The 14,881-nt window shown below is 35.7% G+C and overlaps 3 protein-coding genes across 5 annotated transcripts in view; 2 read left to right on the forward strand and 1 right to left on the reverse strand.

Annotated features, from left to right (window-relative positions):
• LOC129453727 (uncharacterized) lies at positions 1-9,761 on the reverse strand. 2 transcript variants are annotated; one of them, XM_055218084.2, is made up of 6 exons: positions 9,644-9,761; positions 6,813-7,849; positions 5,430-5,558; positions 5,238-5,338; positions 1,261-1,388; positions 1-978 (listed from the first exon to the last, which is right to left on the reverse strand). In XM_055218084.2, the coding sequence occupies exons 1-6, from the start codon at positions 9,650-9,652 to the stop codon at positions 568-570; spliced, it is 1,815 nt and encodes a 604-aa protein (XP_055074059.2). In that variant the 5' UTR covers positions 9,653-9,761; the 3' UTR covers positions 1-567. The 2 variants fall into 2 exon arrangements, with proteins under 2 accessions (XP_055074059.2, XP_055074055.2); XM_055218080.2 differs by having other exon boundaries at positions 1,195-1,388.
• Positions 9,762-10,001: 240 nt separating this feature from the next.
• nop10 (NOP10 ribonucleoprotein homolog (yeast)) lies at positions 10,002-10,915 on the forward strand. The gene is made up of 3 exons (XM_055218123.2): positions 10,002-10,096; positions 10,185-10,251; positions 10,604-10,915. Exons 2-3 carry the CDS (start codon positions 10,198-10,200, stop codon positions 10,742-10,744), a joined length of 195 nt encoding a protein of 64 aa, XP_055074098.1. The 5' UTR covers positions 10,002-10,096; positions 10,185-10,197; the 3' UTR covers positions 10,745-10,915.
• Positions 10,916-11,064: 149 nt separating this feature from the next.
• LOC129453708 (solute carrier family 12 member 6) overlaps positions 11,065-14,881 on the forward strand; it is a 30,705-nt gene continuing 26,888 nt past the window's right edge. Inside the window, exons 1-2 of one of the 2 annotated variants that reach the window (XM_055218049.2) lie at positions 11,065-11,213; positions 13,802-14,525. In XM_055218049.2, the coding sequence (XP_055074024.2) occupies positions 14,309-14,525 (217 nt within the window). In that variant the 5' untranslated portion in view covers positions 11,065-11,213; positions 13,802-14,308. The remainder of the gene's footprint in view (positions 11,214-13,801; positions 14,526-14,881) is intronic. The other variant, XM_055218056.2, reaches the window with a different exon arrangement.

The following is a 14,881-nucleotide window of genomic DNA, read 5'->3' on the forward strand; positions in this document are numbered from 1 at the left end:
TGATGTCAGAAGGGGATCTTATTATAATAACACCACCGCATAATCTGCACTATCCAACCCCAGCACTGATATTTAATGCAGAGAGAAAGAGAAAATAATTGACAGCACAATTAAGTTTTAATTTCAACAAACCGCCATTATGGGGATCAGTGTTTGCATTTCATCAGCTCATTTGCATTTTAAAAAATAGCACATTTTAAAAAACATGTTAAAAAATAAGCTGGTTACCTGAGATAGACCAATACTCGTTTTGAAAAGAAAAAATGTGTGTGCTATTACATTAAGTGTTATAAAAAAATAAAAAATGAACTTCAATTTTGACGAGTTACAACATGCAAATGGCACCGATTCAGTAGAATTGCCCAAGTATTGACCAAGAGTTAAACCAAAAAACACACTTTTATCATTTTATGACATTTATTCATTTTCTTCTTTCTCTCTTTCTGTGTGATGTTTGGTACAGTTGCTGAACTTCATTTGGTTCATCGTCCGGCTGTGAGAATATTTTAATCCACGTCACTGTGATTCATTGCAGGTGTTTTTATGTCCATCGTGGTGCAGTGTGTTTCACTTCCATACTGTGTTTGAGTTTGAAGATTCTCCTAAACAATGTTTCATGGTGAGGTGATTTGTTGCTTGTTTGTTGTGGTTTTGAAGGCTGAAGCAAACCGATTGAGAGTTGGACTCGTCCGTCTGGCCTGCAGTGTTATCATGAACATCCAGACTGATCTCCTGAGGAGCAGATTGAACGCCGTCCCTGATGAATGAGCTGTGATCCTTCCAATCGCCTTGATCAAAACTCCCTGATAAAGGTGAGAAAGACGGAGAAAGTGTAGATAACATCTGGAACTCAGTATGGTGGCTGTGGTCCTGATGTTGCATCAGATGTCCATCATTCTTCACAATCTCCTGCAGGAGGCTGTTTGTTAATGCAGGTGGAGTGATGGACACCTGATGAGCTTTCTGTATCCTGTGATCCTGAGAGAGCGAGAGGACATTCAGATTAATCTGCAATTATATATATCATACGCTATTTTACTTACTAAAACTACATTTAATGCTCTTAAAGGATAAAAGAAGATCCTAGGATTTTTTTATGAAAGTGGAGTAATCCTTTAATTTCAACTTTGTTTTGTTTCGCTTTCTACTTGTAGATACCGTTTCAAACTTACAGACTGTATTACACAGATTTACCTGAGAAATAAACTCATTCTGGTTGAAGACTTCATTGAGGTACTGCACACATGCTTCAGTATTCACCTGATGACCTTCAGTGACCTCTGACTTCAGATCATTCATCACCTCCTCCAGTGCTCTCTGTGTCAGATCATGAGCAGGTAAATCCTGACAGATCTTCTCTTTACCTGAGCTGTACCGCAGGACACCACCTTAAAACATCAGAGAGCATGCTGGGTAACACACTGATCCTCTTATAAACACTGAGAGAAATGTAAATTCATAATTATTGACACTTTAAAGCAGAATAAAGTAAAACTCCACATACGCCAAAAACATTTCTTTGGCCAAAAAATATGTTTTAAATACACTGCTCAAAAAAATAAAGGGAACACCAAAATAACACATCCTAGATCTGAATGAATGAAATAATTTTATGAAATACTTTTTTCTTTACATAGTTGAAAGTGTTGCCAACAAAATCACACAAAAATGATCAATGGAAATCAAATTGATCAACCCATGGAGGTCTGGATTTGAAGTCACACTCAAAATTGAAGTGAAAAACCACACTACAGGCTGATCCAACTTTGATGTAATGTCCTTAAAACAAGTCAAAATGAGGTTCAGTAGTGTGTGTATGACCTCCCTACAACACCTATGCATGCTCCTGATGAGGTGGCGAATGGTCTCCTGAGGGATCTCCTCCCAGACCTGGACTAAAGCATCCTCCAACTCCTAGACAGTCTGTGGTGCAACATGGTGTTGGTGAATGATGTCCCAGATTGGATTCAGGTTTTGGGAATGGGCGGGCCAGTTCATAGCATCAATGTCTTCCTCTTTCAAGAACTCCTGACACACTCCAGCCACACGAGGTCTAGCGTTGTCTTGCATTTGGAGGAACCCAGGGCCAACCGCACCAGCATATGGTCTCACAAGGGGTCTAAGGATCTCATCTCCACACCTAATGGCAGCCAGGCTACCACTGTCGAGCACATGGAGGGCTGTGTGGCCCCCCCAAAGAAATGCCACCCCACACCATTACTGACCCACCGCCAAACCGGTAATGCTAGAGGATGTTGTAGGCAGCAGAATGTTCTCCACGGCATCTCCAGACTGTCACATCTATCACATGCTCAGTGTGAACCTGCTTTCATCTATGAAGAGCAGCACAGGGCGCCAGTGGTGAATTTGCCGATCTTGGTTTTATCTGGAAAATGCCAAATGTTCTGCACGGTGTTGGGCTGTAAGCACAACCCCCACCAGTGGATATCGGTCCCTCATACCACCCTCATGTAGTCTGTTTCTGACCGTTTGAGCAGACACATGCACATTTGTGGCCTGCTGGAGGTGATTTTTCAGTGCTCCTCCTGCTCCTCTTTGCACAAAGGTGGAAGTAGCGGTCCTGCTGCTGGGTTGTTGCCCTCCTATGCCCTCTTCCACATCTCCAGATGTACTGGCCTGTCTCCTGGTAGCGCCTCCATGCTCTGGACACTATGCTGACAGACACAGCAAACCTTTTTGCCACAGCTCGCATTGATGTGCCATCCTGGATGAGCTGCACTACTTGAGCCATTTGTGTGGGTTGTAGACTCCGTCTCATGCTACCAATAGAGTGAAAGCACCGCCAGCATTCAAAAGTGACCAAAACATCAGCCAGGAAGCATAGGAACTGAGAATGGTCTGTGGTCAACACCTGCAGAACCACTCCTTTATTGCTAATTGTCTATAATTTCCACCTGTTATCTATTCCATTTGCACAACAGCATGTGAAATAGATTGTCAATCAATGTTGCTTCTTAAGTGGAAAGTTTGATTTCACAGAAGTGTGATTGACTTGGAGTTACAATAGGCTTGTTCGACTTCATGCGGCGCCGTAAGAACCTTCAGCCGGATGACGTCAAAGTACCGCGAACTCATACGGAGGAATCTCCTTTAAATCGCTCTCGCTGTACTTTGACGTCATCCGGCTGAAGGTTCTTACGGCGCCGCATGAAGTCGAACACACCTATCATGTTGTGTAAGTGTTCCCTTTATTTTTTTTGAGCAGTGTATATGCTAAATAAATTTTGTACAAAGTAAAGCTTAATTAAATATATTTTCAAATTCAAAAATATATTTAGTTTTAACCATCATATATTGACACATATTTCAAAATGTATTTCACAGGCAACAAATACATTTATCTTTTTACAACCCATACAACAAAAAAATATATTTTTCCTGGGCAAAATATTAAAGTTTGTATAAAATGTACACTGTAAAAACGGCAGCATTTTTGTCAAATCAACATATATATATTTTTATTCATAGTAGGTTGAATTGACTTGCAAAATCAAGTTGTTTTAACTTCATGCTGCATTTTGTTTTACAATGTATAAAGAATAAGTATATAATGTATAAAATATTTTTTGCAATTGAAAAAATATTTTTAATTGTAATTGTTACAAACTTGTAAACAACAGATTTGAAAAGAAGTTTTTCTTCTAATGCAATGTAGGTAATGTAGTGGGAGCAGTATTTCTGGACTTGAAAAAAGCCTTTGACACTGTGAACCACAAAATTCTTTTAAATAAATCAGACCAAATCATACCTAGAACACCGGCAGCAGTGTGTTAGAATAAATTCCATCCAGTCATCTATTCAAACTTGTCGAATCGGAATTCCACAAGGCTCAATTTTAGGCCCTTTACTTTTTAGTTTATATATAAATTATCTTCCGGACAGTTGCAAAAAGGCTAAATGCCAAATGTACCAGATGACACAATTATATATGTCTCAGCAAAAACTCCTCAGATTGCAGCTGAGATGCTTTCAAAATAACTGGATGGTGTATCACAGTGGCTTCGAAATAATCATCTGACCCTGAACTATGATAAGACAGTCTCTGTGTTTTTCAATAAAAAGAAAGATCAATGAAAATTTTAGAATAAAGATTGACGAGAAGGAGATAAAAGAGGTACATGAATTTACACGTTTAGGGGTTACTTTATATTCTCATCTTAAGTTTGATAGTCATGACTGTGCAGAACTGTCAAGACAAACTTAAACTGCTTCAGATAAATAAGACAATATATACCCATTAAGGCAGCACAGCAATTTATGCATTCTATGATATTTTCTCATCTATCATACTGCATTACTGTTTGGGGTCAGGCCAATCAAACAACAATTACACCAATTATATAAACAAGCATTAAAAGTAATGGACCAGAAACCTATAAGATGGCACCATTGCATAATCGTTAGGAAGCATAATATATTCAGTTTTGACAGTTTTTTTAATTATTCATTTTTAAAACAAATTTTTAAGTGTATAAATAACCTTGTACCAGAAATATTCGGTCAACTAGTAGTGCAACAAAAGGGCAGAATAAGAACTAGATAAGTGGAAACTGTATAGTCGCAAAACGTAGAACAACATTTGGTCAGACATCACTTTTAGTAAGAGGCATAAAATGGTGGAATGCTTTACCATTAGAAATTAAAACACTGAAAGGACTCAAGGTTTTTAATACACATTTAAAGCAATGGCTAAAACTGAAACAACTTCGTGAACACTGACTATACAGGCTACAACTCAATTGTATGCTAAATTTGTTTAGATTCTGTTTTATAGTGATTACTACATCTGTTTAAGCCCACATCTTATTTGATGTATTTATTGTATATATTTTAATAGCTATAAATGTGTGCTTCAATACTCTGTAATCTCTGTTTTAACCTTACAAGCTTAACCAGGGACAGGGGTTGCAAATTAGTCTTGGCTATAAACCTGTATGCATGGCATCTACTTTGTATTTTTTATAAAGCAATGTTTTATGCATTTGTCCGTGTCAAATAAACACTTATTATTATTATTATTATTATTATTATTTTATGTAAATATAAATGCTTTAAAATATGTTTCAAAATATACAAACAAAATTAAAAATACATTTTTCTAAACAAATGCAAAAAATATATTTCAGCACATATATTGTTGGCCTTTTTTGCATATAATATATGTTTTTGTTTGCTAGATTGGGTGGATTTATGAATTCACTTTCATGATTTCTGACCTCTGGGTTTATAGGTCCGAGCAGAAGTCTTATGGCTGTGTTTGGTTTTGAGATGTTTTGCTCTTGTGTTTCTTCTGTGCTGTTTTCTTAACTCAATAAACCTGTGAAGACACAAACACATGAGAGGATGATCAGTGAATAAAAGTTTGATGATTGTTTTATTCTCCTGATAGATGTATGGACAGAACTCACTGTTTGGCAGCTGTGTAATATTTTTCTCGTTCGTATGTTGAGGTTTTACTCCACTCCTGTATGGCCACATTCACCGCTGTATCAAACAAAAGATCTGAATGAAGATGTGTGAGAGAGCCAATCACGTGTCTGAAAACAAATCACATTTCCTCATGATACATCTCAACGATTCTGAAATATTGTTTCTATTTAATAATGATACAATAACACTTTACAATAAGGTTGTGTTTGTTATAACTTTAGCAAATCCTTTATGGACTAACAGTGAACAATATAATTTATGAATTTTAGTTAATGCCAGTAGAGTTATTCGTGTTAGTTCATTGTGCATTAGTAAAGTTTAATTTACATTTATTAATTCACGAAACTGTTATTAGTGGGTCTCCAACATAATGCCCGCACAGTGTCTTTGAGTTGCCCGCCGAAGCACATTATACTATTTATTACATATTTTATATCCGCTTGTTTCTTTTATGCATGTTAACATTTTAAACGATGATAAAACATATCAACAAATAAAATAAAATCAACAAGTAAAACCAAAAAGTTTGGAGTAGACTATATCAAAAAGTAGCCCTCCAGATTATTTTATCCATTGTGGTAGCCCTTGCTCACAAAAAGGATGGAGACCCCTGATATATAAATCCACACAAATATATGCATATAAAAAAGACAATGCAGATTAAGAACATTCATACAGTTTAACCCTGTAGATAAACCAGATCAGACTACCCAGCCCATATGCAAAAAATATATTTTTATATTCTATTTTTATAATATATATTTTCAAACATAATTTTAAATTTCTTTCAAAATAAACAAAAATTGGCCAAAAATATATGTGCTGAAAAATATTTTTAAAGCATTTATATTCACATTGCACTGGAAAAAAAACTTTGTTTGTTTCAAACCTGTTACAATAAAAGGTTCAAATTAAATATATTTTCAACTGCAAAAATATACTTATAATTTATACTTAATACACACTTATACATCTTATACTTTATACATTTTATACAAACTTTTCTTTTTTGGTCAGGAAAAATATTGCCATATGGGTTGTAAAGTTATAAATGTATTTGTTGCCCCTGAAATACATTTTGAAATATATGCTAATATATAAAAGTTAAAAATAAATATATTTTCACATTCAAAAATATATTTAATTAAACTTTATTTTCTACTAAATGTATTTAGCATATATTTAAAACATATTTTTGGTCAATGAATTTAATTTTGCTGTATTGCTGCACCTAACTAAGCAGGTCTCCCAGTTTAACTGTACAAAAACCCCTCGAAAACCATCGTTCCAGACCAGTCTGACCAACTTTGACTGGTTAATTTAATTAATTTGAAATATGTTGATAATGTTTATGTACTTACATGAAGAAACAAGCCAAAGCTTCAACATTTGGAGTGCTGGAGTAAAAATCTCGAGCTGTTTCACAAAATCTCTGCCACAGTCTGAAGTTCTGGTGTACGTCATGAGGAAATGAAGTATTAAACGGTGCCCACGAGGACTGACTACTGTGAGGGGCTTGGATGACTTCTGGATGACGGACAGCATTCATTGGCTGATGGACGGCTGTATTTAGGTATGATGATGTGGGGGGATCAGGATTCAGAACAGACAGATGAGGTGAAAAGCTGACATTGACATGTGGAGGATGGAAGGGATAGGACGGGTTTGGTTGATGCATTAGACAGGTGCAGTCTGATTTGACGAGATATATTAGGGGGTCGTTGAAGTTAGTGTTTAACTGGTGAATTGTTGGGAAATATGTTAGTTGAGGTATGTGAATGAAGTGAGGGGAATTCTGAGGATGGTTATGGATTGTGTTGAACTCCATTGGAGTTGGGTAGTGTGGGTTAAAAGAGGCTGCTAGTACAGGCATGGCTGGAGTAGGATGAGGAAAAACATAAGGAGGACAATTAGGAAAAGTCTCCATCCAGACTAATGATCCAGGGACTTCTGAAGGACGTGGCTGGAGATCTGCTGATGGGTAAATCTGTTGATGCTCTTCTGATATGTGAACAGGTTTCTGATCAAACAGCTGAAATAATTCATCAGAGATCAATGCAGCATTAAGATCAACATCTAGTGTCTCTTCACTTGACAGTGGTTGTAAAACTTCAGATAGATGAAGAGGACTACAGGCGACCCCCAGTGCATTCAGACTTTTGTCCCACGTGTCATCAGACTGATCTGAAGTCAGGTAGTCAAGTAGTGAATAGTTTTCTATCCATGATACATCATCTATAGGGAAAGGATGTTCAGCATTGAGATGTTCAGTGTTTGACATTTCTGAACTGAAATCTCTATGAGATTGATCTGTTAGATCCAGTAAAGCTGATGGAGTTAAACTCTCAGAATCATCTCCAGACTTCTGATGTTTCATGTGCGATTGGAGGCTCACCATCTAAAGAAAACAGGTTATACATATGTAAGAAAAAGTTTATAAAATGATATATCACACAATATATATGAACATGATGTGCTACTGTACTTCATTTGGAAGTGCATTTGGTTAGGAGTACAAAAGGTCCTTAGGAACAGACATAGTGATAAAAATGTATAGGCCTATACCTTGAATACACTGTAATAAAGAAAACTGCAAGAATATAAAACATATACTGTATTATCAAATCAGATCTGGATCCATTGTGGTATATCCAGCACTACCATGTCTCTATATTTATTGAAATGACAGATACATAATGTATGTAAGGAATAATTGACGACGAGCCGTTGAATTATAAAAAAATAATGAACACCCAAGGTGGTAATGCCAACCGTTACACCACGGGTGTGCATTATTTTCAAATAACTCAAAGGACCAAAGTCAATTATTCCTCTTATACCACGGTTACCACAAACATTGCTCCGGTGGTTATTTTAAGACATTTGAAAGGTCAGGTGTGCAGTTTACAGAAAAATAATCAACACCCCCAGAATATTTCTCAGCCAATCAGAATATAGCATTCAACAGACCCATGGTATAAATATATATATATAATGTACATCTTAATAAAGAGTATATATTGATATTAAATCAACCATTTATATTTTCATGCACAACATTATATCTAATAAAAAATATTATAATTAATGTGTTAAATAAACACTTTCTCCATACAGCAAAAAATCATTTTCAAATATAATTTTAAATATATTTCAAAATATACAAAAATGGTCAACATATATGTGCTCAAATATATTTTATAATATGTTTACAAAAATGTGTTTTTCACAAAAATGTCTTTTTCTTTGGAAAAAATACTTCCTATATGGCAAAAAATTATTTGGCCAAAAATATGTTTTAAATATACATTTATGTAAAGCTTAATTAAATATATTTTTGAATGTGAAAATATATTTAGTTTTAACCTAACATATATTTCGAAATGCTTCAGGGGCAACAAATAAATTTCTAATTTTACAACCCATACAGAAAAAAATATATTGGTGAAAAATACATTTCTTGTAAACATATTTAAAATATATTTCAGAATTTTTTTGTTGGCCATTTTTTGTATTTAAAATAATATATTTATATGTTTGCATATTGTGTCCATCTGAATACAGACAGCCTTTCACATATTTATATAAAATCAACCATTTATCTTTTCATCCATGACATTATAAGACAAATATCATAATGAATGTGTTAAATTAGTTAAATATTATAATTTGTTAAACAAACACTTTTTACTCCAAACTGTTCTTTTCACTGTTCACTGTTTTAAGTTTTGATTAGCAAAAATCGGTCTGATTTACATACTTTTACAGTTTATCAAAGGTGGACAGTTTTTTTGACTTTCTGCCTGAGTACATTTTTCAAGCAGGCCTATCTGTACTTTGAAAGAGTTTTTTTGTTTTTGTTTTTGAAAACATACTTTACACTCCATAGCATAATATCATACTCTTTACTTCACTACACTTTATAAATACACTTGTTGTTTTACATTTAATACTTAAGAAGGCTAGAACTTTCTTACTTAAGTACAAGTCAAAAAGGACTCGATTTGGATATAATTAAATGCAATTGAATGAAATGTCGTGGAATAAAGAAGTAGTGAAGTTTATTATATATACTCAAAGAATGTACTTGAGTAGAGTAAAAATACTTCACTACCTCTGTGTTTTATACATACAACATTAGTAACTCGAGAAAGGAATTAGTAAATAACCAAAACACGAGAATTGATCAAACCTGTTTCATCGCAGACTGTTGAACAGGACAGAGATCCAACAAACTTGACAAACACAAATTCAAAACAGCACAATTTCAAAAACAAGCAAATATTAGACAGTAATATAGTAACACAAACACACTTTTTAATACTGCTAATTACGTTCCTACATAAAAAAATACATTTAAAAGTTATTAATATGAATTATATGTTATCTTAATATTAATATTAGATATTATTAATTTGTATTTTTATCACGCGTTATTATATTATATTTATGATGCTTAAAGTTTAAATAATGTTTTAATTTTATTTAATGTTATCATGTAATCTTTTTTAGGTTCTATTTTCTCTTACAATAGGGGGCAGTCGTTCTTAACATCTAAGCGTCGAAAGACTCAATTTCCCATAATCCCCTGCGCCACGCCCGCACACATCCGGTTAGCAGTGCGTTCAGCTGTACACGTGTGGTCGTAAGTTTCTTTGCTATTTATATGTTTTCTCTCTGTTTTGATGAATGTTTTTGTGTTACTATTTAATTGATAATCTTGTGTGTGACAGAGAAAGCGAGATCATGTTCCTGCAGTATTTTTTGGATGAGAACGGTGACAGAGTTTATACTCTGAAGGTAAGTCCGCATTTTTCTTTCAGCATGAACACTGTTTATATCCACTAAGCATGTATATAATAAACATTCCTGAGTTATTAATATGAGATTAGGTATAGACAAGTGACTAGTTATTACTGTTTGTTAGCATGATTAGAAGGTAAAGTACTGCAGCGATATCATGGTAACGTTAGCCTAAGGTGGTATAATCACATTGCAATACCACGGTGATTAAAAGTGATTATTGGGTCAGAAAGAGCTTCATTATTGTTTCTAAGTCATGCTATTTATGTTGTACTCCATGGTACTTGAAAATTAAAAAGAAACCCTGATAAATGTTTAACATTTTACAATCTGTTTTCCTTTCTGGCAGAAAGTGGATCCGTCCGGTCAGCCCACGAGTTCGGCTCATCCGGCCCGATTTTCTCCTGATGACAAATTCTCCAGACACCGCGTGACCATAAAGAAACGCTTCGGGCTTCTGTTGACACAACAACCGCGACCCGTCCTCTAAACACAGCTGACCATCAATGGACCTTTATTAATCATTACATTTATAATGTTTACTTATTCATCTATCATTTATGGTATTATTTCTATTTGTAGATTTGTCAACAAGAATGTTTTTGTTATCATTGTTAACACGAACCTTCATATGAAATAAAATGTTGTTTTTGGATTTTAACGCCGCCGGTGAATGGAATTATTAAAGTTAATAATTTTGCTAACATTGAAAAAAGAAGCTGACAAAAAATGTGTCCTGGAAGCTAGATGCAAACAAAAACTACAATGAACTACATTTCCCTCTATGCGTGAGTGACGAAGCACACGCGGTGACGTAACAGAACGCGCCTGTCGGGAGCGCGTATTTCTCCGCAGTCAGTCAGATAGTTAAACGTTCTGATTTGATTCGGTTCCGGAGATTGATGTAGATGAACGGAACCGACGTGTCGATCTGGATCTAAGAGGGTCAGTGACAACAGGTAATTGAGTTTTTAACTATAATCTATCGTTCACGTTGATCGCAAGTAAACGACGAGGCTGGTTCATACTGGTTTAAAACATGCGCGCGTGTTTATACGCGCCGACGAACATTGTGACACAGAGACGCGCGTGTGTTTGTGTTAAGGTGACCGGCTTTTCACTTTACGTGCACATTTTGGACATTTGACCCACTTTCGTGAGAGTGTGAGGGTGATTTTAATTGGCTTAATGGAGCTACTCAGGTGTGCGCGCCCGCTGACAGAAAGTGTCGCAGGATCCAGCGCGGTGTTTATGGGCGTCGTAACATGGCACTGAATGATTGTATATTTACGCACTGGGGTATTTTTTATAAAAGTGTAAATATGAAACGTCTTCCGGTTAGCTATGCTTCATTTTAGGGATTACAATCTTAAAATCCTTATGATCTGTCAAACTAGACAACGTTTTGGGTTTAGCTGCCAACCTAGATAGCATTTTAGCTGCCTAACGTATCTGAAGTGTTTTTGGGCTTCATCATACATGTAGAAATCGCGTGTGTTTGTTATGCACTGATCTGGATCCGTTTACACATCTGAGCTATTTCTTTGTATTTAGTCAGGTTTGTTATTAGCAGGAAGTGACGTGATTGACAGCTGTCAGAGACTTGAATGAACACCTGTCTGTCTTTGCGCAGTTAATGCAATCTTCAGTTTTCTCTAGTAGTTGATATGTTTGACTAGTTATTTATTCAAACAGATTAAAGAATAATAATCCGATTAAAAGGACCCTGCTTTATATCTTTTGGGTGGTTGGAATAGTAATTAGTTTATTGGTGGTATGCAGTGGTTAACCAGTTTTTAACCAGCCTGACCAAAACCTGTATCATCCGCCCAATAATATAAACCGGCTTTATAACAAACTATAAACCCGGTTTCACAGACAAAGCTTTGCTAAAGCCAAGACCAGGCCTTAGTTAAATGAATATGTTTTAACAGGGCTCAACGCAAATATCTTTTTATACCGGCCTGGTTAAGCCAGTGGTTCAGGTTTTTACTTGTCCTGCCAACATTTTCACTGGCCCCAATAAAAAAATGTCAGTGTCACACATTTAAAAACAATAATTCAAAAGGCAAATATAATTGTATACATGTACAACAGACATGTTCCAACGAAAAAAGGCTCCCAAGTTTTCTGCGTTATCTGTAAACTGACAGCAAATTGTGCAAAATAGCAAGTAAATGTCTGCTTTCAAGATGTTAAATAATCTACATTGATGAAAATATATTTTAGTGACTGAGGGCAAAGCACTGGCACGATCGGGCAAGTGACATTACTTTTTTCTGGCCCAAACGTCTCTCACGCTTGCCTGGGCCACCGGGCAGTCCTTTATGTTGAGCCCTGTTTCAGCATTGTTTTTAACATGCCTTCGATAAAGACGTCACAGGTGTGTTGAGACAAATCAATGGCACTGGCATATTTTAAGATCTGTCTATATTACCGTAAACTTTCCACCCTATAGAGTCTATAGGGTGGAAAGTTTACGGTAAATTTCCAGAAACTTTCCATTGGAACTTATTCTGGGGAATTTTGGAAATATTCCTAATTGGAAACTATAGAGTCTATAGGGTGGAAAGTTTACGGTAAATTTCCAGAAACTTTCCATTGGAACTTATTATGGGAATTATTTGGAAATTTATATAAACTATATCATATACAAACAAACAAACATTTTGTTTGGTCATAAGCAGACATGCATGCATGGTAAAACTACCAAAAAAAAAAATGGGTCTTGACTGATTTAATTGTAAGCAGAACTTAATTTATCCTTTTATTGAGAAACACAAAAGCATAATAAACTTTATTATGCTTGTAATAAACGTAATAAACTTAATAATTGTGTGTGTTTTCAATAAATATATTTTGTATAACAGAAAACTAACTCGAAGAATGTAGAAGAAAGAGCATCACAGCTACATGATAACTAGCCTCATAAATGTTCAACCAAATAGTGCTAGCTTACTTTTAGATATCTGATTTACTGGCTAGCTAGGTAGATACTGTATAACACATTTTGGTATTTGCTAGTTAAACTACACTAGTCAACATTCGAAGTGGATCAAAACCTTTAATAAAAGTTTACATAAAACCAATCCCTAATACCTATTCTTGTCTTAGGACAACTTTGATAAACCATTTTGATCCACTTCAAATGTTGACTAGTATATAATATTATAGATGAAATATGAAAAGTTTTATCATTAAAACTTACTTGACTTGATGTAGTCCTTGGGCTCATTGTGCAGGGTAGAAATTTAACTGAAATTGGATTAAATCTCGTTGTTTTAAACAAAATGATGCGGTTTTAGGCAACTGCAGTTTTTCAAATTCCCAATTTATCCCAGTTAGTTCCCATGGAAAGTTTCCAGCCTTGAAAATTCCCAGTATTTTGCCACCTTATCTGTATGTTCAAGTTATTTTTGGTTGAGACAGCTCAAAGGTGTGTTTTAGTTTAGGATTAGCCAGACTTTATGTTTGCTAGAAATATTTGATATTTTTTTTCTTGTGCTTCTTTTTGTGTTGTTTGTCTTTTCTCTACACATACACGCAGACGTACACATTTTATTCATTAAATTTCTGTATGACATCAGTCTGTGTCATTGAGGATAACAGAAGTACATCTATTTGTAATGAGTCAGATGGTTTCATACAGCGAATGTTTCATTATGACCAGATGAATATAATGTCCTGATCTGAGTATTTGCTGACTAGACGAAAAACAGGTTCATGAAACAAGCTGAAAAATTCACAGCTCCCTCAGTACATCAATAAGTGTACTATTCATCCATATGATCAGCATCCATATCAATTAAAACCAATATTTACTGGATCAATCATTATTAATATTGACCTGATAGCAGACTCTTGTAGTTTGTTCAAATCATAGAAGCGTTCACACATAGATTTATCAAAACCCTTCTCTGCTTCACTGTACCGTCTCCATGGCGACGTGTCAGCCAGCATCCTCAGCTGATAGTTGACAGGTCATCATCGCTGTAGGACCCTTTAAACCACCACGCTGGCGGACCCTCAGCAGCAGCCTGTGGTGCGGGAGACCATGGCATCGTCCGTGCGCTTCACGGTGACGCCCACTAAAGCCGAGGATCTCCCGGGCGCGTCCGACACATCCCCGGACCTCAGCTCGCGCTCCAGTGGAAAGGTTCGGTTCGGCTCCAGAGAAAGCGTGTACCGCAGTGAACCCTACAGCGAAGCATCCGGAGGACTCACGACGTACGCGGGGGCTGACTCGCCGGACCCCAGCAGTGTGGAACATGGTGAGACAATAAGCTGGTATATATAACATTCATGTGAACTAATTTTTGTTTTTATTTTATATGTTTGTTAATGTTTTCTGAGAGTTCTAATCATGTGATCATTCTGATTTGAGCTGACACACACACAACAAAACTTCAAGATCATCTTGTGAAACAGGAAGTTTCTCAGAGAATCTATGTAGTCACACCTCAGGAAGAAAATCAGTATATATGGGTGGTGGATATCTCGAGTGTAGTTTCAGATAAATTTGTCTCCAAATGCAATCTGCCAACATCTCCCTGTTGACACAGAAATGCCCTTTATAGGATAATGATTCATTCATACATGTAGATATAGTTCAGTTTCTTTCGTTAGA

The sequence above is a fragment of the Misgurnus anguillicaudatus genome, chromosome 21 (genome assembly GCF_027580225.2).
Source record: "Misgurnus anguillicaudatus chromosome 21, ASM2758022v2, whole genome shotgun sequence".
NCBI lineage: Eukaryota > Metazoa > Chordata > Actinopteri > Cypriniformes > Cobitidae > Misgurnus > Misgurnus anguillicaudatus.

Excerpts from the sequence above, each read along its gene's own strand:
- nop10 (XM_055218123.2), top strand. The coding sequence starts at position 10,198 with ATGTTCCTGCAGTATTTTTTGGATGAGAACGGTGACAGAGTTTATACT. Across the intron at positions 10,252-10,603 it reads ACAGAGTTTATACTCTGAAG|AAAGTGGATCCGTCCGGTCA; the intron begins GTAAGTCCGCAT and ends CCTTTCTGGCAG.
- LOC129453727 (XM_055218080.2), bottom strand. Across the intron at positions 5,339-5,429 it reads TATTACACAGCTGCCAAACA|GTTTATTGAGTTAAGAAAAC; the intron begins GTGAGTTCTGTC and ends GTGTCTTCACAG. Across the intron at positions 1,389-5,237 it reads TCGGACCTATAAACCCAGAG|GTGGTGTCCTGCGGTACAGC; the intron begins GTCAGAAATCAT and ends TGATGTTTTAAG.